General features: G+C 50.3%; 1 protein-coding gene across 4 annotated transcripts in view; it reads left to right on the forward strand.

The window, feature by feature from the left end:
* The first annotated feature begins 1907 nt into the window (after positions 1-1907).
* SLC27A1 (solute carrier family 27 member 1) overlaps positions 1908-22160 on the forward strand; it is a 33697-nt gene continuing 13444 nt past the window's right edge. For 2 of the 4 annotated variants that reach the window (XM_023247108.2, XM_023247114.2), the window contains exons 1-2: positions 1908-2110; positions 3602-3769. In XM_023247108.2, the coding sequence (XP_023102876.1) occupies positions 3603-3769 (167 nt within the window). In that variant the 5' untranslated portion in view covers positions 1908-2110; position 3602. Of the gene's footprint in view, positions 2111-3127; positions 3153-3601; positions 3770-22160 lie in introns of those variants that run through there. The other 2 variants (XM_011290625.3, XM_045048038.1) reach the window with 2 other exon arrangements.

Here is a 22160-nt window from a genome sequence, read left to right on the forward strand (position 1 = left end):
AAAACTGCTGTATCTTACGTGATGCCCCTGGGGCTCTCGGGACAGCCCTTAAGCAAAGGGATACATAAGGGATAAACAGGGATACAAAGGAATAATTGACCACTGAAAGCAGTGACAGCAGACTGGGTCAGCACAGGGGGAGGTGGTCCCTCTGTAACCGGAAACTGGGTTCTCCTCCTGGTGGGTGTCCAGCTGAAAGACAACCAAGCCAAGAGTGGGAAAAGGAAGGGTTTTATTTGCAACAAGTAGGGAGACCACTGAGGATATTTCTCCCAAAGCACTGTCCCCGCCCTCCCCCAGACAACAAAATTGGGGAAGTCTGAAACTAAGGGTACATGCATATTCATGAAGGGGCTTGGCAAAGGAGAGCGCTGTAGAGAAGTGGGGCAAAAGTCATCGATGTTCGAGTGTTCCAGGGGTTTAAACCCTGCAAAGATTCAAGAGTGTGGTGGGTCCATCTTTCCCTCTGAAACAGCAGCGGGAGTTTTTTTTTACCACCAATGTATTGTCTCTGATGTGGTGAGGTTCTCCCCTGGCCTGGTAGTGGCTGTTTTTAATTCCTTTTGTTCCTTTAAAATCGTTAACTATGGAGGTCTTGTGATTTTAACAGATCCCAGGACGTTCTGCAAGAACTGTGGTTGGGCATTTCACAAAGTGGCTGGGGACCTAAAATGACTTCTCTTATGTTAAGAAAGTTACGGCTTGTCGTTCTTTTTCTTAATGTTTTTATGTATTTTTGAGACAGAGAGAGACAGAGCATGAGCAGGGGAGAGGCAGAGAGAGAGGGAGACACAGAATCTGAAGTAGGCTCCAGGCTCCAAGCTGTCAGCACAGAGCGTATGCGGGGCTTGAACTCACAGACTGTGAGATCATGACCTGAGCCAAAGTCGGACGCTCATCCGACTGAGCCACCCAGGCATCCCAAAGCCTTGTCTTTCTTTTTTCGGGAACCTCTCGCCCTATTTGCCTACACCTACATCTGGAGTTCTGGTAGTTCTGGCCTAAAGAACCAAGTTGGGTTTCCAGAGCCTTTTGGATTTGGGGATTTCAGCCTGAGGACCCATAAGAGTATCTCCAGGAGCTGTGGGCACACTTGGGAGAGATTGCTTGTCTGGGGCACTATTTAGTCAGGTCTCAGTAAACTCTGTAAGATGGAGAAGAGGAGGAACGGGGAGAGGAAGAAAGAGGAAGAGGAGGGGGAGGAGGAGGGAGGCCAGGAGGGCAGGGGAGGAGGTAAGAGGAGGGGCAGGGAGGAGAGGGATAGAACAGGAGAGAAAGGGAAGGAAGTGGGGCGGGGGAGGAGCAAAGAAGGGGGAGAGTGGAGGAAAGGGGGAGGGGAGGAAGAAACCTGAAGAGAGAGATGAAGAGGAGGTGAGAGGGAGGAAGTGGGGAAAAATGAAGGAATCTGGGTGGAAGGAAGGAGGGGGAGGAGAAGTTTGAGGAAGAAGAAAAGGGGAGGAAGAGGGAGAGGAGGAAGCGCAAGCCTCCAGCCCACGTTTGTGAATGAACGACTCCCAACTCTAGCTAGTGTGACAGCTCCAGTCCTCAGTTTCTTGGCCTGTAAAATGGGGTGATCACAATAGTGCTACCTGGCAGATAAGAGTGCAGCTGTAGTTACCGGTCACTGCTGACTGCTGATCCCTGCCCAAGGAAGTAGCAGACCAGTGGCTGGCTCTGGGCCTGTCCTCCTGATCTGCCTCCTTGCCCCCCATTCCACCCACCCTGGGCAGCCGCAGGCACCAATGGTAGCACGTGGGAGGGGTGGGAGCCTGCCCAGCCCTGTCCTCCAAATGGCGCTGGAAGCCGGCCCTGGCCGCCTCCCAAGGAGAGCGCTGGGAAGGTCGGCCAAAGCAAGGCAGAAAACAAGCAGGGGTGGGGTGGGCAGGGGGGCAGAGGAGGGGGAGCTTGGAGGGAGGGATCCAAGGCAGTGGCCTACATGGGCATAGCGCAGGCAGAGCAGGGCCCAGGAGTCTGCAGAAACAGAGGGTCTGCAGGACCCACCTTCTCGGGCTAGGTTTGGAGTTCTCTGTCTTGGCCTCATCGTCCCCGCCTGAGCTTCTGGGAACCCACGGGGAACCGGCCAAGACTGAGGGTCTGTGAGCCGCTCCAGGTCAGCCAGGGACCAGGGTGGTGGGCAGTCAGGCGGGCGCTAGCCTGTGACTGATCGGGAGGAGGGCTTTTGGGTCTCTGGGTGGGCATTTAGGACCTTGGGTACGGGAGGGTGTGGGGACCCTGGTGTGCGGATTTTGCCCTCCCGGGGCTCTTGGGGTGTTAAAGAGATTTAACTGATGAGATTTTGCGATATAGGTTTGGGATTAGTTGGGTCCTTGAAATGGATCATTAAGACAGATGGGGTTTAGAACCTTCTGAGGGTCCTAGGCTGTGAGTTTAGGACTCTTCGGGTCCCCGGAATGTGTATTTAAGACCCAAGAGGCTATGGTGCTTGGATATAGGACAAACTGGGGCAAGAATCCGGTACACACAGGCCCTGAGTGTGAACTGGGATTTTCTGGTGCCCAGGGGGAGGAATCCGTGTGCCATCTAAAGCTCAACCCGAAGCCACGCCCCTAGGCTGCGGGAGCACGTGCTTTCTAAACGCCGCGCGGGGGCGGGCGGAGGGAGGGCCGTTTGGTTGTCTTGAAGACAGCTGCGGCCGTCTCTGGGCCGTTCTAGCCCCGGGGTCTCGTTGGCCGTCGTCTCTCTGGCCCGGGGCCTCTCTCTATGGTCGTGGCCTCCGGAAAGAGGCGGGCCTTGGCTAAGCGGCTGAGGAGCTCCGGCGCTTGACAAGTCGGAAGAGGGCCTTGGGGCGGGCCTGGGCTGGCAGGTGGGGAGGGGCCTAGGGCGCTAGGTGGGCCAGTGTGGGGCCCGGAGGGTGACGATTGGGGTAAAGCTCGAGGGAGGAGCCAGTGGCCAGGGGTGGAACCTGTGCCTGGGATAGGGGGTGGGCGAAGCCCGGGGCTAGGGGAGGGGCCTAGCGTGGAATGGGCGTGGTATGCATTTGTGGGCGGGACCAGATAGTTAATTGGGGGCGGGGCCAATGGGTGGCGGAGGAAGGGTAGAAGCGGGACTTCGGAGGAAAGCTCAGGACCTGTTGGCTGGACAGGCTTGGGAACGGGGAAGATCCTGTAACTGAAGACAACGGCTAGGTCAAGGCATGGGGAAGGGCTGGTCAAGTTACGGGGAAGGGACTGGGTCCGTGGTAGGGAAGAGGTGGAGCCCATGCTTGGAGCCAGGTCGTGAGGTTGGAGCTTGGGTTCAGAGTCCAGCCTCTAGGTCAAGACGTGGGGCAGGGCTTGATAGTGACTGACGGAGGGGAAGAGCTGCGTCTGAGGGCGTGGTCTGTAATAATGATTGGCAAAGAAGCCTGAGGAGGGTTAGGAACCAGGAGGCCTGTATCCAACATGGGATGGGGGCGGGGCCCTGACCCAGGGGCGGAGCCTGTCCGGAACACGGCCAATTCTAGGCAGGAGGGCGGGGCCCAACCCGAAGGCGGTGGCCTGGGCTCCCCGAAGAGGCGGAGCCGGGGTCGGGGGGCGGAGCCCCGTTGGCTGTGGGGCGGGGCCCCAGCGGCCCGCGGCCTCAGCGCTCTCCGCCTCCCCAGGATGCGGGCTCCGGGTGCAGGTTCGGCTTCCGTGGTCTCGCTGGTGCTGCTGTGGCTGCTGGGGCTGCCGTGGACCTGGAGCGCAGCGGCGGCGCTCGGCGTGTACGTGGGCGGCGGCGGCTGGCGTTTCCTGCGTATCGTCTGCAAGACCGCGAGGCGGGACCTCTTGTGAGTGCATTCGGGGCCTGGTCCCCCGCCGGCTGCGCGTCCCGGGGGTGGTCAGAGGTGGAGGTTGCAGCGGCGGCGTGGGGGGTTCCTGAGGGCTTGGGGAGAGGGGTTTTGGATACTGGGGGCGAGGCTTAGGTGAGGGCGGGGTTAGGGGCGGGGCCGGGACCTGAAAGAGTGCCGGGTAGGGGGTCACTGAGGGGAGCTGCAGGGGACAGTTTGAGGGTCTCTGGAGGGAGATGAGTAGGTTTCAGGCTTCTAGGGGCTGCTTTGGAGACTTCAGGAGACTGGAAGGTAACTTGGAGATCTTTGGGGGAGCTGGTTGGGGTTCCAGAGAGCTGAGGCTGATTGGGAGGCCCTGGGTATTTGGGGGTCTCTGTGGGGACTTGGTGACTGTGACAGGCCTCTCGGGGCTCTTCAGGGATTCTGGTAGGTCCCTGGGGTCCCACAGTGGTGACCCAGTGGTCTCTGGGGGCTGCCAAGACACTTTGGGTTTACTTATGGCTTTCTCGGGTGTGATGGATGAAGGGGCCTTTTGGGGTACCTGTAAGGGACTTTTAGGGTTCCTGAAGGGTGTGTGTCTCCACGGGACAATTTACCGGTTTCTCGGTGGCAGGAGCGCTCTTTGAGAGTTTGGAGTCTGTGCAGGATTTTGGGGGGTTCAGGGTTTGTGGAGAGGTTGCTGTGTATTCCAAGACTTGTTTGGGGAATCCCTGGAGACTGTGATCTCACGCGAGGGGATTTTGGTGTCATAGGCAGGTATCCCTGGAAGAAGGTCTCTGGGGTGTCTCTGAGGGGCTTGCTTGAAGAAGCTGCTGGGGGGACGTCTTCCTGGGTGGGGGGGAATAGGTGTCGTGGGGGATTCCCATCCGAGCAAATCTTGGTAACAGTCCCCACATGGGAATGCCTGAGCACCTGCTGTGGCTGCGAGGCTGATCCTTTCAGGGAGGTGGGGGGACTGACCCATTAAGGGTGAAGAAACAGGCTCTGTGAGCAGCAGGGATGGTGTGCAGCTGGGGCAAGTTCCACTGCCAGTTGACTGGTTCTGAACCTTCCAGCACCCGTCCTTTCCTCTCCATGCGCTGGCCCCTGCCTCTGCCTTGGTCTTTCTGACTTGCACATCTGAGCATGCACTCTGTTCACCTACCCTCCACGACCCCCATCCTCTGCAGGAAAAAGACTCCACCTCCAGCTGGACACTGTGACCTATCCTGGGATCTGCCCACTCGCCACTCCCCACCTCTATCGTGTCATCTGGCCCTCATATCAACTTGCCTTGTCAGGCTCAGGGTGTTTCCTCTGCCTGGCACACGCTGGACCTCCTCTTGCCTGGTGATGCCTTATGATGTTGCCTCCCTCGGGACCCTTTGCAGAATTTTCCTACTCAACACCTTCCCATGGTTCCTTGTTGCCCTTAGAATCGACACCACTTGAGGTTCCTGACTGTGTCCACAACCTCTTCTCTTTTCCTTTGTCACTCTTCCAGCTACACTGGCCTTGCTGTTCCTAAACATGCTCGGCCCCAGGGCCTTTGTACTTGCTGCTCCCTCTGCCTGGATCACTCTTCCTTGCTATTCGTTGTCATCATGCCATAGCTTAAATGTCATCTTAGCCCTCTCCTGACCCTGTGTCTCTGTACACTCTCCAACCTTGTTGCTCCTTGGCAGGATGGCCAATATTTGCTGAGTGCCCGCTCCATGCCAGGCACTATGCTAAACATGACTTCTTGAAGCCCTCCCAACAACCCTATGGTGTGGGTACTCTCTTGTCCCCACCTTACGGACGAGCAAACTGAGGCACAGCAAGGTTTGGTCGCTCGCCCAGGTCGGGGGGAGTAGTGGGGACAGGATTTGAACCCAGACAGCGTGGCTCTAAAGCTTGACTTGTAACCGCTAGCGACATTCATCGTTTGTAATGATCTTGTGTGTCTGGTTTGTTGCCTTTTAATTCTTGAGTCTCTTTCCCCCCACTAGACGGCGGGCCCTGTGGGGACACAATGGAGGCTGTGTTGGTCTTAGTGTCACTGTGGCCCTGGCCTCCACATGGGGTGGCACATCGCAGGAGCACAAGATATGTTTGCTGGCCGGCACGCCTTTCTCTACCCCCTTGGGCTCGCACAGGCCCCAGCTCTGCCTCATTGAGCCAGAGTGTCTGTGCCTGGCTGTCCCCCCTGGGGATGGGGCAGGAGCTGGGTCTACTCGGAGGCAGCCTCCGAGATGGCCCAACGTCCTGGTCTTCACATTCTCCTATGATCCCCCCTGCTTTGAGAGTGGGCTGGATCTAGAGACTTGCTTCTAATGAACAGAATACAGCAAAAGAAATGGGCTGTTACATCCGAGGTTTGTAATAGGCACGACTGTGGTGCTCTCTCAGATCATTCCCGCTGGAAAAAGCTGGCTGCTGTTATGCAAGGCAGTCCTGGGGAGAGGCCCACGTGAGTGAACTTGGAAGTAGACTCTCTCCCAGTGAAACCTTGAGATGACCTCAGCGCCAGCCAATACCTTGATTGCGGCCTCATAAGACACTCGAACCACACCGCTAAGCTATTCCTGGCTTCCTGACCTTCAGAAAATGTGTGATAATCAATGTTTCCAGCTGGTAATTTTGGAGGCAATTTGTCACACAGCAGTAGCTAACTAACACAGCTTGTATGGCCCTTTCCATGGACCAGGCCTTGTGTTCTCACAGTCCTATAAAGAAGGAAGGGCGCCTGGGTGGCTCAGAAGGTTGAGTTTCCGACTCTTGGTTTCTGCCCAGGTCATGATCTCGCAGTTCGTGGGATCGAGCCCCACGTCGGGCTCTGTATTGACAACTTAGAGCCTGCTTGGTATTCTCTCTCTCCACCCCCGCTTCTGCCCCTCCTACCTTCGCACTCTCTCTTTCTCTCTCTCAAAAACAGATAATTAACTTAAAAAAGGGGGCGCCTGGGTGGCTCAGTCAGTTAAGTGTCCAACTCTTTTTTTTTTTTTTAATTTATTGATTGATTTTGAGAGGGACAGAGATAGCATGAGTCGGGGAGGGGCAGAGAGAGAGAGAGGAGAGACAGAGAATCCCCAGCAGGTTTCGCACCGTCAGCATGGAGCCCAGGGTGGTGCCCAAACCCACGAAACGGTGAGATCATGACCTGAACCCAAACCAAGAGCCAGATGTTCAACTGACTGACCACCCAGGTACCCCCTAAATGTCCGACTCTTGATCTCCGCTCAGGTCATGATCTCATGGTTCATGGGTTTGAGCCCCATGTCCGGGCTGTGTGCTGACAGTGCGGACCCTGCTGGGGAGTCTGTGTCTCTCTGCCCCTCTCCTGCTCACGTTCTCTCACTGTCTCAAAATAAAGAAATACAACCTTAAAAAAAAAAAAAAAGGAATGCCTACTAACCCCATGTACAGGCACGGAGAGACGAGGTCCCTTACCCGGGAATGCACAGGCAAGGAGGGCAGGGCACTGGAGTTCATGTTCTTAGCCCCTGTGCTCTGGTGGGGGAGCTGCCTTTAGACCCAGGGTTCAGAAAATCTGTAAGCACCCGACTCCAGTTCTCCCACCTCGTTCTGTATCCTGTGTTCGCGGCGTGAAATCTGATCACATTTATTCTTGTTGGTTTCTTTCTGCCCGGGTGTCCTGGAGCTCAGGGTGAAAACATGAGGGGGCAGAAGGAACAGAAGGATGAGAAGAAGTCTCATTCAGGAAGGGCCCAGAGGCTCACAGTGGCTTCTTTGTCCCCAGGGTGGGGGTGGCTTGGGCTGCTGCCAGGCCGGGGCAGCCCAGGCAGCCCAGGCATGTGGCTGGAGTCTCCTGTCTGCCCACGTGGGTGTACTCCGGAAAGGATGGGGGCGAGGGCAGGACGGGACAGGCGGTGAGAGCTGGGCCCATCCCGAATGCTCACGTAACCTGATCGTGACCGGCTATAGCCTCAATTCCTGTTTCTTGCAATATCAACGGTGGACGGGGTGGGGTGGGGGGGGCCCTCCTTGCAGGGGCTGCTTCCTGTGGTTCCCAGCCTTGCTGAAGGTCCTTTCCCCATGGCTATAAAAATAATACCAGCTTCTGGGGTTCTTGGGGTGCTCTGTCAAGTTCACTCACGGGAAGCTCTTAGAGGAGAGCTGGGTACCCGGTCGGTACTCAGATGCGTTGGTGCTGGTTGCTGTTGGCTGGTGGGGGGAGGGGGGGCTTGGTGGCTGTGTAAGCGGATGGTCGGGAGCTTGATGGCCAGAGCCAGGGTGGACCTCAGCTCTGCCCCTTGCTGGCCCATGGAAAGTTGCCCTCTGAGTCCCAGTTCCTTTATCTGTAAAAATAGTCCTTATGTAATGTCTCTCCCTCAAGAAGCATGACTTGAACACCTCTTGTGTGCAGCATGGGCATATGTGGCGAATGCTTTATTAATGCTTTGTTAGGCCTCAGGAGGAGCAGAGGGACCCTGGTGGGGGTCCTGGTTCTGGGCTTCTGCCCTGACTTGCTGTGTGACCTCGGGCATGTTAATGCACCTCTCTGAGCACCCGCCTCATCCCGTCATCTGTCACATGGGAACTTTAGGACTCTGCTTCAGAGGGTGGCCATAAAGTTCGCACAGCGCCCGGCACATAGTAGGTGCTCAATAAATGCCGAGGCTGCTCACCTCAGCTAGTCTACTTATTACCGAACGGGTGGGATATCAGGATCTGACCAGGGAGGGCGTCTTCTGTCTCTTTCCCAAGATATAGTTACAGAATCTGCACAGACCTTCCTGCCGTCCGTGCCCACAGGTGGCCGCACATTCTCCGTCATATTTCTTTTTTTTTTTTTTAAATTTTTTTTTCAACGTTTATTTATTTTTGGGACAGAGAGAGACAGAGCATGAACGGGGGAGGGGGAGAGAGAGAGAGGGAGACACAGAATCGGAAACAGGCTCCAGGCTCTGAGCCATCAGCCCAGAGCCTGACGCGGGGCTCGAACTCCCGGACCGCGAGATCGTGACCTGGCTGAAGTCGGACGCTTAACCGACTGCGCCACCCAGGCGCCCCATCTCCGTCATATTACTTAACTGGCACTTTCTTTCCGTTTTTACTTGTCATTTTTACTTTTATGAAAGTCATGCAAGCTTCCAGATGAAAGATTCTCAGCCCTCTACCTCATAAAGCCACTGCAAACATTGAATCAACAAATACTGAGCTATCATTCCTAGAGGAAATACTGGGTTAGGTTTCTACAAACCTCCTGTCACGACATTTTTATCAACCAATCAATACATGATCTTGTTTTATGTTTATTCTATTTAAAGACACCTCATTTTATAGAAGTTCTTTTTATTTATTTATTTTTTATTTTTTTAATATAATTTATTGGCTTCCATACAACACCCAGTGGTGATCCCAGTGAGTGCTCTCCTCAATGCCCATCTCTTTTTGTTTGCTTTGAAGTAAGCTCTGGGCCCAACATGGGGCTTGAACTCATGATCCTGAGATCAAGAGTCACATGTGCTACTGACTGAGCCAGTCAGGCACCCCTATATTCCTTTTTCAAAAATATATATTCTCAGGGCGCCCAGGTGGCTCAGTCGGTTGAGTGGCCGACTTCGGCTCAGGTCATGATCTCACAGTTTGTGGGTTCGAGCCCCGCGTCAGGCTCTGTGCTGACAGCTCCGAGCCTGGAACCTGCTTCAGATTCTGTGTGTCTGTCTCTCTCTGCCCCTCCCCCACTCATGCTCTACATCTCTCTCTCAAAAATAAATAAAACATTAAAAAAATACATATATATATACATATATACGTATATATGTATATATGTATATATATGTACATATATATACATATACGTATATGTGTATATATATGTACATATGTATACATATACACGTATATGTGTGTATATATATGTATATATATATATACATATATATATATACATATATATACATATATATATATATATACATATATATACATATATATATATTCTTGGGTCTCTTCGGTGGCTCAGTTGGTTAAGCGACCGACTTCAACTCAGGTCCCTATCTCGTGGTTCATGTGTTTGAGCCCCACATCGGGCTCTGTGCTGACAGCTTGGAGTCTGCAGCCTGCTTCAGATTCTGTGTTTCCCTCTCTCTCTGCCCCTCCGCCACTCGTACTCTGTCTCTGTCTCTCTCTCAAAAATAAACATTAAAGGGGCGCCTGGGTGGCGCAGTCGGTTGAGCGTCCGACTTCAGCCAGGTCACGATCTCGCAGTCCGGGAGTACGAGCCCCGCGTCAGGCTCTGGGCTGATGGCTCAGAGCCTGGAGCCTGTTTCCGATTCTGTGTCTCCCTCTCTCTCTGCCCCTCCCCCGTTCATGCTCTGTCTCTCTCTGTCCCAAAAATAAATAAACGTTGAAAAAAAAATTTTTTTAATTAAAAAAAAATAAAAAATAAAAAAATAAACATTAAAAAGATGTGTGTGTGTGTGTGTGTGTGTGTGTGTGTGTGTGTGTGTGTATATATATATATATATATATATATATATATATATATATTCATTCCTGATTCATTACCAGTGAACTGTTGGCCAACAGCATTATAACTCATGCCCGAGCAAAACTTATCTAAGTAAGGCACATCTCAGCCTTCTTGCACTTAGGAACACTAGATAGCACTTTAGCGTTATTCCTGGGAGCCATTTTAAGCTTCAGAATCACCAAAGAAAGGACAAAAATGCAAAAAAAAAAAAAAAATGTGGCACTAAATAGACTTCCAAAAGGATGCTTATTTACAATATGAGCTGAAACAAAAAGGCAGAGTGCTGTCTTGTTGAACTAACCTGGGAATGTGCACATTGGCAGCACATTTTGTTTTTTTTTTTGCCACTCTGTGTGTGTCCTCAAATGGTTGTGAAAGGAATATGAATATTGATTTTTGGGGATACAAATAAATTTTAGTGAGCAGGCAAATTTGCAGTTAAGAAATCTGTGAGTAATGAGGATTGACTCATAATTTGGCCAGGTAAGTAATCAATATTTACATTGTTTTGATGGTAACAGTGTTCTTAGTTGAGCCACTAGTATACTATGATCATTTTTTATTTCTTAACAACCTTTATGTGTTTTGGGGGAGGTTATTACTTGCCTTTGTATTTGTTAGTTTTCTGTGCATTCATCTATACTTCAAGACCAAATGACAGTTGTGTCTGTCTTCTCTCATGACTTTTATAGCGTAAGATGGGCTTTCAGTTTCCCCTTTTTTGGAGAAGTCTCTCTTCTAGCCTCCAATTTGTCCAGGCTGGGCTACTCACTCTTTGCACCTGGTGAATAGCCGTCATTCCAATCTTGATTCTAGCCACCTTCCTAAGGATTGGCATTACGTCTGTCTTGGGTTAGATGCACTGTTTCCTGGGTCCCTGGTGGTTTTCTTCTTTGGTTTACTCCTTTGATTTGTTGGAGCACCTTCTTGTTAGCTTTGGGAGACATGTGGTTGAGAAGTTAATTTTTTGAGACCCTTTATGTATGAAGACATTTTTATTTCCACCCTCACATTTGATTGATGGTCTCGGTTTAAACTTCTAGGTTGGAAATAATTTTCCTTCAGTATTGAAGGCATTTCTTCTCACATAATTATTGTTGAGAAGTCTGAAACCCTCCTAATTCCTGATCTTTTATAGGGATCTGTTTTTCTTTCTGGAAGTTTGTGGGATCTTTTCAAGATGGTGAGCTATTTCCATCCATTGTATGGTCTGTTGTTTAGCTTCATGGCAAGGAAGTTTTCTTAAATGGTACTGATGATTTACTCACCTTTATTTCTTTTGTTCTTCTTGGAACACCTGTTATTTAGTACCTGGAACAGCATTTGGCTTGATAATTATTTGTTGAATAAATATTATGTTGGATATTCTGGGCTGGTTCTCTAATATTCTTTTCTTTCTTTCTTTTTTTTTTTTTTTTTTAATTTGCCATCTCCATCTTTTTATCCTACTTTCTATGATAGTTCTTCAAATACACCTTCTAATCTTTCTGTTAATATTTGACTTATGCCTGCAAGTTTAAAATTTTTTATTATGATCATTATTTGTTTAAATTCATAGACTTTATTTTTAATTTTTTATAGGCTTCATTTTTTTATTATCAGTTTTAAGTTTACAGAAAAATTGATCACAGAGTACGTAGAGTTCCCATATATCCCCTTCCCATTCCCCACAGTTTCCCTATTATTAAGATCTTGTGTGGGGCGCCTGGGTGGCTCAGTCGGTTAAGCGGCCGACTTCGGCTCAGGTCATGATCTCGAGGTCCCGTGAGTTCGAGCCCCGCATCGGGCTCTGTGCTGACAGCTCAGAGCCTGGAGCCTGTTTTAGATTCTGTGTCTCCCTCTCTCTGACCCTCCCCCGTTCATGCTCTGTCTCTCTCTGTCTCAAAAATAAATAAACGTTAAGAAAAAAAAAAGATCTCATGTTAGTGTAGTATACCTGTTACAATTGATGAACCAATATTGATACATTTTTATTTTTACTTATTTATTTTTTAAAATTTAAATCCAAGTTAGTTAATATACAGTGTAATAATGGTTTCAGGAATAGAATTCAGTGATTCATCACTTACATATAACACCCAGTGTACATGTTATCAAGTGTCCTCCTTAATGCCCCTCGTCCATTTAGCCAATCCCCTCACCCACCACCCCACCAACAACCCTCAGTTTGTTCTCTTATTGTTTGTCTCCCTCTCTGTTTTTGTATTATTTTTGCTTCCATTTTCTTTTTTTTTTTTAATTTTTTTTTCAGCGTTTTTATTTATTTTTGGGACAGAGAGAGACAGAGCATGAACGGGGGAGAGGCAGAGAGAGAGGGAGACACAGAATCGGAAACAGGCTCCAGGCTCCGAGCCATCAGCCCAGAGCCCGACGCGGGGCTCGAACTCCCGGACCGCGAGATCGTGACCTGGCTGAAGTCGGACGCTTAACGGACTGCGCCACCCAGGCGCCCTGCTTCCATTTTCTGATGTTCATCTGTTTTGTATCTTAAATTCCACATATGAGTGAAATCATATGATATTTGTCTTTCTCTGGCTGACTTATTTCGCTTAGCATAATACACTCTAGTTCCATCCACGTTATTGCAAATGGCAAGATTTCATTCTTTTTGATCACCAAGTAATATTCCATATATGTGTATGTATATATATATTTACATATATATATATATATATATATATATATACATATACATATATATGTATACACACACACACACACACACACACCATCTTCTTTATCTATTCATCAGTTGATGGACATTTGGGCTCTTTCCATGATTTGGCTATTGTGAATAGTGCTGCTATAAACATTGGGGTGCATGTGCCCCTTTGAATCTGCACTCCTGTATCCTTTGGATAAATATCTAGTAGTGCAATTGCTGGGTCATAGAATAGTTCTATTTGTAATTTTTTGAGGAACCTCCATACTGTTTTCCAGAGTGGCTGCACCAGTTTGCATTCCTCTTCCTCTGCGTCCTCACCAACACCTGTTGTTGCCTGAGTTGTTAATGTGAGCCATTCTGACAGGTGTGAGGTGGTATCTCATTGTGGTTTTGATTTGTATTTCCCTGATGATGGGTGATGTTGAACATTTTTTCATGTGTCTGTTAGCCATCTGATGTCTTCTTTGGAAAAGTGTCTATTCATGTCTTTTGCCCATTTCTTCACTGGGTGATTTGCTTTTTGGGTGTTGAGTTTGATAAATTCTTTGTAGATTTTGGACACTAACCCTTTATCTGATAATGTCATTTGCAAATATCTTCTCCCATTCCGTCTGTTGCCTTTTAGTTTTGCTGATTGTTTCCTTCGCTGTGCAGAAGCCTTTTATTTTGGTCCCAGTAGTGCATTTTTGTTTTTGTTTCCCTTGCCTCTGGAGACATGTCAAGTAAGAAGTTGCTGCGGCCGAGGTCAAAGAGGTTTTTGCCTGCTTTCGCCTCTAGGATTTTGGTAGTTTCCTATCTTATGTTTAGTCTTTCATCCATTTTGAGTTTATTTTTGTGTCTGGTGTAAGAAAGTGGTCTAGGTTCATTGTTCTGCACGTTGCTGTCTTTTTCCCCAACACCATTTGCTGAAGAGACTGTCTTTTTTCCATTGGATATTCTTTCCTGCTTCGTCAAAGATTAGTTGGCTATACGTTTGCGGGTCCATTTCTGGGTTCTCTATTCTGTTCCATTGATCTAGGTGTCTGTGTTTGTGCCAGGACCATACTGTCTTGATGATTACAGCTTTGTAGTATAGCTTGAAGTCTGGGATTGTGATGCCTCCTGCTTTGGTTTTCTTTTTCAGGATTGTTTTGGCTATTCAGAGTCTTTCTGGCTCCATACAAATTTTAGGGTTGTTTACTCTAGCTCTGTGAAGAATGTTGGTGTTATTGTGATAGGGTTTGCATTGCATGTGCTTTGGATTGTATTGACATTTTAACAATATTTGTTCTTACGATCCACGAGCATGGAATGTTTTTCGGTGAATTCTTCAGTTTCTTTCGAAAGGTTTCTATAGTTTTCAGTGTATTCTCAAGAAGATACTAGCCAACCGGATCCAAAAATACATTGAAAGAATTATTCACCATGATCAAGTGGGATTTATTCCTGGGCTGCAAGGGTGGTTCAATATCTGCAAATCAATCAATGTGATACATCACATTAGTAAGAGAAGATAAGAACCATCTGATCCTCTCTATAGATGCAGAGAAAGCATTTGACAAAATACAGCATCCTTTCTTGATAAAACACCCTCAAGAAAGTAGGGATAGAAGGATCATACCTCAAGATTATTAAAGGCCATATATGAAAGACTCACAGCTAATATGCTCCATGGCAAAAAAACTGAGAGCTTTCTGCCTAAGGTCAGGAACACGACAAGGGGGTCCTCTCTCCCCAGTGTTATTCAACATAGTGTTGGAAGCCCTAGCTTCAGCAGTCAGACAACACAAAGAAATAAAATGTATCCAAATCAGCAAGGAGTACTCTATGGGGAAAACCCAAAGACTCCACCAAAACACTGCTAGAACTGACACATGAATTTGCAAAGTCGCAGGATATAAATCAGTGCACAGAAATCCGTTGCATTTCTAGACACCCATAATGAAGCAGCAGAAAGAGAAATCAAGGAACTGGTCCCCTTTACAATTGCACCAAAACCCATAAAACACCTAGGAATAAACCTGAGCAAAGAGATGAAAAATGTATACTCTGAAAACTATAGAAACCTTTTGATAACGTTTTTATTAACTAAAGCTATTTTTTTCCCTTAGGGTTTACTCTGTGTGCTCTGCATTCTGTGGTGCCCTCACACTGTAATTTTCCAGGATTTTTTTTCATTCCCTAAAGCCTTTTTTTTTAAATAATTTTTTTAACGTTTATTTATTATTGAGAGACAGAGAGACACAGAGCGTGAACAGGGGACGGGTAGAGAGAGGGGAGACACAGAATCGGAAATAGGCTCCAGGCTCTGAGCTGTCAGCACAGAGCCCAACGCGGGGCTCGAACTCACGGACCGCGAGATCATGACCTGAGCCGAAGTCGGACACTTAACCGACTGAGCCACCCAGGCGCCCCTGAAAGCTTTTTAAGTAGCATCTCATTCTTGTTTCGTGCATGCATGTTTTCTTACATCTCCGAGAATATCATTGACTTTATTAGTTTTGTTTTCTCTTTGCACAATCTCTATTTCCTCAAAACTTTTCTTTTTTACTTATTTTATTTTTTTGAAATCTTTTTAACATTTATTTATTTATTTTCGAGAGAGAGAGAGACGGAGCACAAGCAGGGGAGGGGCAGAGAGAGGAGGGAGGCACAGAATCCGAAGCCGGCTCCAGGCTCTGAGCTGTCAGCACGGAGCCCGACGTGGGGCTCGAACCCATGAACCATGAGATCGTGGCCTGAGCCAAAGTCAATCGCTCAACCAACTGAGCCACTCAGGCGCCCCTTTGTTTCCTTTAGTTTCCGTCATCCCTAGTAGAGGAAATCCCCAGGGGTCCGATAATCCTTGGTTGTAAATCTGGTTAGAAGCTCTCGGCATGGGCATATGGGGGGGGGTGTCTTTTCAACTGCGAGCTTCATGATGGGGTCACCTGGCCAAGGGTGCTTTGCGGGAAACCATGCAGAGGAGACGAAGGTTGGGGGCTCATCATGGAATACGGTACAGACACTCCCTGGCTTCCAGTGGTTTGACTTACAATTTTTTGACTTAACGATGATGCAAACGTGATGTGCATTCGGTAGAAGCTGTACTTTGAATGTGGAATTTGGATCTTTTTCCCAGACTCCTGACAGGCAGTATGAGACTCTGTCCGGATCCTGGCCACCAGCAGTGAGCCGCCGCTCCCAGTCAGCCGCACGATCACAAGGGTAAACGACCCGTACAGGCGTTCTGTACCCATTCAGCCCTTCTGTTTTTCGCTTTCAGTACGGTATTCAGTTAATTATGTGAGATATTCAACACTTTATTAAATAGGCTTTGTAGGGGCTCCTGGGTGGCTCAGTTGGGTAAGCGTCCAACTTCGGCTCAGGTCACGATCTCGCGGTTCGTGAGTTTGAGCCCCGTGTCGGGCTCTGTGCTGACAGCTCGGAGCCCGGAGCCTGCTTCGGATTCTGTGCCTCCCTCTCTCCCTCAGCCCCTCCCTCCCTCTGTGTGTCTCTCTCCTTCAAAAATAACATCAGAAAAAAATTTTTTTTGAGAAAATAGGCTTTGTGTTCGATTATTTTGCCCAACTGTGAGCTAATGTGTTTTGAGCACGTTTAAGGTAGGCCAGGCTCAGCTATAATGTTTGTTAGGTTAGATGTATTAAATGCATTTTTGACTTACGGTATTTTCAACTTACGTTGCGTTTTTTGGGGTGTAACCCCACTGTAAGTCCAGGAAGATCTGTCTTATTGACTACAGTCCCCCTGTGGTACATTACATCCCTGTGACTGATTTTATGTAGGGCTTGCTTCCCAGACAGATTTCTACCCATTTCGTGCTGGAGTCCAGGATTCGGCTTTCTCCCACCTCCAAGGACCCCCGCCTTTCCCATTTTCCTAGTCTTTGTGTTCACACTTTTAAAAAATCCCTTGACTGGGGCACCCGGTTGGCTCAGTCGGTTAGGCATCTGACTTTGGCTCAGGTCATGATCTCACGGTTTGAGTTTGAGCCCCGCTTCCCTCTCCCTCTCTCTCCCCCTGTCTCCCCCTCTCTCTACCCCTCATGGGACTCTCCCTCTCTCTCTGTCTGTCCCTCGCTCCCTTGTGCCCTCTCTCTCTCTCAAAAAATTAATGAAAAGAAAAAAATCCCTTTACTGGCTATTTTGGGGGGAAACAGGGAAATTCAGTGATCAGTCAGTGTCTGGGTGTTTGATTTGCCTGCCGCCTTTGCTTGAAATCACCCATGACTTTTCTCACCTTGTGGCTCCTTCCTCATCCACATGCGTCGGGGCCCCACAGCCTTCCGTTGTAAGGATCAGCCGTTGGGCATCGAACCCCTCCTAGACTACAGGTCGTTTGGGCTCTTTTCCGTCTTCTGCTCACTGGAAGCTACAAACGAATAACAGTATCATTTCCCCCAGGTGACTTTAACCTGCCACGATCAATCCTCTAATTAGTGGAACGATCCAGAACCATGGAGAAAGTCCTGTTGCCGTGCAATCTCCTCCCACTCTCTGCTTTGCTCACTCGTCTCTAGCCTGCTGGCCTTGTCCTTCCCACCTCCAGGCCTTTGCACTCACGGTACCCTCCACCTGGGACGCTTTCCCCCTACCGGCCGCGCTTTACCCACTGCTGGCTCCTTCCCGTTCTTTATTTTTATCATTTTTTAATGGTTTAAAGTTTATTTATTTATTTTGAAAGAGAGAGCACACAGGGGAAGGGCAGAGAGAGAGAGAATCCCAAGCAATCTTCGCGACGTCAGCGCAGAGCCTGACACGGGGCTAGAACCCACGAACCGTGAGATCATGACCTGAGCCAAAACCAAGAGCCCAACTGAGTGAGTCATCCAGGCGCCCCTCCTTCCCAACATGTAGCGCAAATGTCGCTTCCTCAAAGTGGTCTCCCCCCACCTCCCCTGCCCTTCCTGTGGATAAAGCTTTTGATCACATCATCCTGTTTCCTTTTTAGGAAACTTAGCATAAAACTATCATTGGATTGGGGCACCTGGGAGGCTCAGTTGGTTGAGTGTCCACTCTTGATTTCCACTCCGGTCATAATCTCACGGTTCGCGAGTTTGAGCCCCGCGTCGGGCTCTGGGCTGACAGCGCGAAGTCGGCTTGGGATCCTCTCTCTCTGCCCCTCCCCCCTGCTCTCTCTCAAAAATAAATAATAAAACAGTAAAAACAAACTATCATCGGTTTTCTTCGCTTTTTCCTCAGTTATGAGTTCCCTTCCCCTCCTTAGATTGTAAACCCCATTTGGACAGGGATCACGCCCACTTTAGTCACCTGGGTGTCCCTGTCCCTGTCGTGATGTCCAGCACGTGGTGGTGCTCCGTGGAGGGATGGTGCATGAGTGGATCGGCCCCTCCAGGGAGCTAAACTCTCGAAGGAGGTTTTTGGCTGCGAGTAGCGTGAATCTCAACTAGGAGTGGCATTGGCAGTAAAGAACAGTTACAACCACATGTAACATGGAGTTTTGACATGAGATGGCTTCAGGTTGGTCAGTTCCCAGTGCAGCATGTTGTCATTGACCCAGGTTCCTTCGGTCTTTATGCTGTGCCATCGTTGCTGCAAAGGCTTGGCATCTCCAGCCGGGTACCCTCATACCCTCATGCTGCCTGCTGTGGTTCCAGCCATCACATGCCAGTGACAGCTTCTCTGGGTAGAGGAAAGGGAACATGGGACTGCCATGTCCCATGGTGCAGGGATTGTGGGAAAGGGGCTGATGTGTTGCAGGGAGGTGTATGGGCTGGGCAATGTTGGAGTTCAAGGAGCCAAGGGGGTCAGCAGACAGAGCCAGATTTCCAGGGCTTTGAACACTGAGCGGAGGAGTATCCTGCGCAAAGACCCTGCAAAGACCCTTTTTCCACATGTGGTCACGTTCGCAAGTTCTGGGGGCCAGGAATTGGGTCTGTCTTTTGAGGGCCACCATTCACCCCATTATGCAGGGAGTGGGGCCTGGCCCAGAGCAGACCCAGGAAACCACGAAGAGCTGACTAGGGCACGGGTCCCGTTGTGTGCTGGGGGGGGCCAGGCCGGGCTGGTGAGATGGTCAGATTCTGGCCACTGTCATTTGTTCCATCCATCCCCAAGGACCTCCTGGGAGCCACACCCCATCTGGGCTTGGGGGGACGCCACGTTGACTGTGACCTGCTGTGAATTGCCAGGTACTTCTCCCGTCCTCTGGAGCCCACAGCCTAGCGAGGGAAAAGAGTAACCGAGAAGGAAATGATGAAACACCAGACAGTGACCAGAAGGATCAACATGTAGGGGCGAGGCGGGGATAGCGAGGGACTCCTTGAACCAGGGTGGTTAGGGCACCCTGCACAAGCGGGCAGATGAGAGGGGCCACCCTTGCCATGACCTGGGGAAAGGAAGAGCACTCAGGTAGAAGAATACTTACAAAGCCCAGAGGCGGGATCTCTCTGGGCAGAGTAACAATGGATCCCTTCTGGTTCAGCCTTCTTCTTGGTTGGGCACTTAACACACTTCACACCCAATAGGCTGAGAATTGCCGCTCTGAGCCCCACTTCCTGCTTGTAAACAAGGCAGTGGCAGGACTGGCACTTTGTTGAGCTGGATGGAGAACACCTTGGAGGTTGTTGGGTTCAGTCTCCTGATATTCCAAGTAAGGAAACTGAGGCCTGCAGTCCGCCCAGGCCCCACTGGTAGGCGGTGGAACAGGATTTGAACTAAGGCCATGAACTCCAGGCCGCTTTCTGGGCTGCGCTTCTGAGGGCTCCGGGTACCGCACGACTTGTGACCAGGTCACTCCAGTCTCTGCCTCTGTCTCCCCATGTCTCCTCCCCTGTGTTTGTGTGTTCTCTCTCTTTTTTTTTTTTTTTTAACGTTTTTATTTATTTTTGGGACAGAGAGAGACAGAGCATGAACGGGGGAGGGGCAGAGAGAGAGGGAGACACAGAATCGGAAACAGGCTCCAGCCTCTGAGCCATCAGCCCAGAGCCCGATGCGGGGCTCGAACTCACGGACCGCGAGATCGTGACCTGGCTGAAGTCGGACGCTTAACCGACTGCGCCACCCAGGCGCCCCGTGTGTTCTCTCTTAAAAAGACACCTGGGGGCGCCTGGGTGGCTCAGTCGGTTGAGCGTCCGGCTTCAGCTCAGGTCACGATCTCGGGCTCTGTGCTGATAGCTCAGAGCCTAGAGCCTGCGTGGGATCCTGTTTCTCCCTCTCCCTCGCTCTCTGCCCCTCCCCCACTCACGCTCTGTCTCTGCCTCTCTCAAAAAGTAAATGAACATTTAAAAAAAAAATTGTTTTTAGGCATTAAAAAAAAAAGACACCTGTCATTGGATTTAGGTCCCACTGGGGAGCCAGGATGACCTCATCTCATACTTCCCTTAATTACATCTGCAGACACCCTACTTCCAAAGAAGGTCACGGTCTGAGGTTTCCGGTGGACACGAATTTGGGGGGATGCTCTTCAAACAAGTACAGTTGTGCGCAGGCAAAAGAGGCGGGGCTGCATTTGAGTCCGCCCACAGGATATACCAGCATCGTCCTTACGTTCCAGGTCCTGTGCTTCGTCCCGGAACCGTATGCCTGGACACAACAGACAGACAAACTGGGTGCTCACTCTCGTAGAAACTAACAAAAAGTTCAGGAAATCGGTAAAGGAAGATGACGGGTTTAGAGTGTGATGACCGGCTCCGAAGGAGTGAAACAGGGCCTGGGAGTGTATCAGTTACCCGTCAGTTCCATGGCTGTGTAACAAATTACCCCAGAACCTAGAGGCTTAAGTCAATGATCAGTCTCCTTTCCTGTGACTTCTGTGGGTCAGGAATTCAGATGTCGCCAAGATGTCACCATCTTATCTGCTCTGCTGTGTCTGGAGCCTCAGGTGGAAGATTCAGGATCCGGGGCCAGAATTACCCAAAGCTCTGTTCACTCAGACATGTTGTTAGAACCCCTATACGTGGCCTCTCCATGTGGTCTTGGCTTCCTATCCTTGCAACTCAGCGCTGGGTTCCGAGGTCCAGTGTCCAGAAAGAGTGTGAGAACATCTGCGTGCCTGGAGCAGAGGTGCTGTCTCTGAGCCCCAGTCTCGGAAATCACACAGCATGACTATCGCCCCATTCTCTTCATTAGAAGCGAGTCCCTGAGCCTGCCCACTCCTGAGGGGTGGGGAAAAGAGGACCTGACCTGCCTTTTGAAGGGACGACTGTCAAAGAATTTGCAAGCGTGTTTTCAAACAGCCATATAGTGATCCACGCTGGGCAGGGCTGGGGAGACCTCTCCAGGCAGGGGACATTGGAGCTGAGAGGTAAAGGATGTGTAGGAACCCTGATGGGGGGGGGGGCCCTCTGGGGCAGAACGTTTCAACAGTGGGAACCGCACGGGCAAAGGTCCTGGAGAACGTTCCCATCTCCCCACAAGATGACTCCTGCCCCTTTGCCATCAGTATCCCTGGCCACCCCAGCCCCCGTCCCCTCCCTCCACCGATCGGACTTCTCACACCTGATCCCGATCAGCTTCGCCTGTGCAAAGTAGGTGCTCAGGTCTGGGGCCCTGAAGAAATCTGGGCCTCTGCACTGGTCGCCAGGGAGGGGCGGGATGCTGGGCTCCAGGGTCAGGGGCTTGAAAGCAGTCCTTCAACCTCTGTTTACTGAGCACCTACTATGTGCCAGGCTCCTGATCAGAGGCAGGTGTCGCTTCCCCTGGTTACCTCCCCTGGTGACATGGTGGCCATCCTCCTGGAGTGCCGGCCTGAGTTCGCGGGGCTGTGGCTGGGCCTGGCCAAGGCGGGCGTGGAAGCCACATTGCTCGATGTTAACCTGCGGCGGGAACAGGGGCTTCGATGAGCAGGGCTCTCCGATTAGGGGTGTTCATCTACATGGAGGCCGTCGTCACCCTGAGAGTAACAGGGCAGGCACCCAGAGGGAACCGGTTGGGGAGCAGCCTCCTCACAGCTGTCCCTATGCCTGCGCCTCTTCTCAGTGTGGCCTTGCCCTGAGACCGTGCTCACGTGTGGCGGCCTCTCCTCTCACCGAAGATCTTGCCAGGCTCAGGCTGGCTGCTCTCGTGGGCTGTGGGGTTCAGGCCCGGCCCGGGAGCTCCAGACGCCTCTCTCTCCCTCCAAGACTGTCCTGTGGGATTGCTTGTGGCAGGCTCACTGCGCTCCAGGAGAGTGGGGCGGGGCCTTGATCTGTCTCCGCTGCCGTCTCTCCAGGCCCTAGGGCAAAACAGACCGAAGTTCCTGTCACCTAGAGCAGAAAGAGATAGCCCAGGGGCAAGATGGTAGGTCTGGCATTTGACAATGTAAGTGCTGTGTTGATAAGCGCAACA

This window comes from Felis catus, chromosome A2, assembly GCF_018350175.1.
Source record: "Felis catus isolate Fca126 chromosome A2, F.catus_Fca126_mat1.0, whole genome shotgun sequence".
NCBI lineage: Eukaryota > Metazoa > Chordata > Mammalia > Carnivora > Felidae > Felis > Felis catus.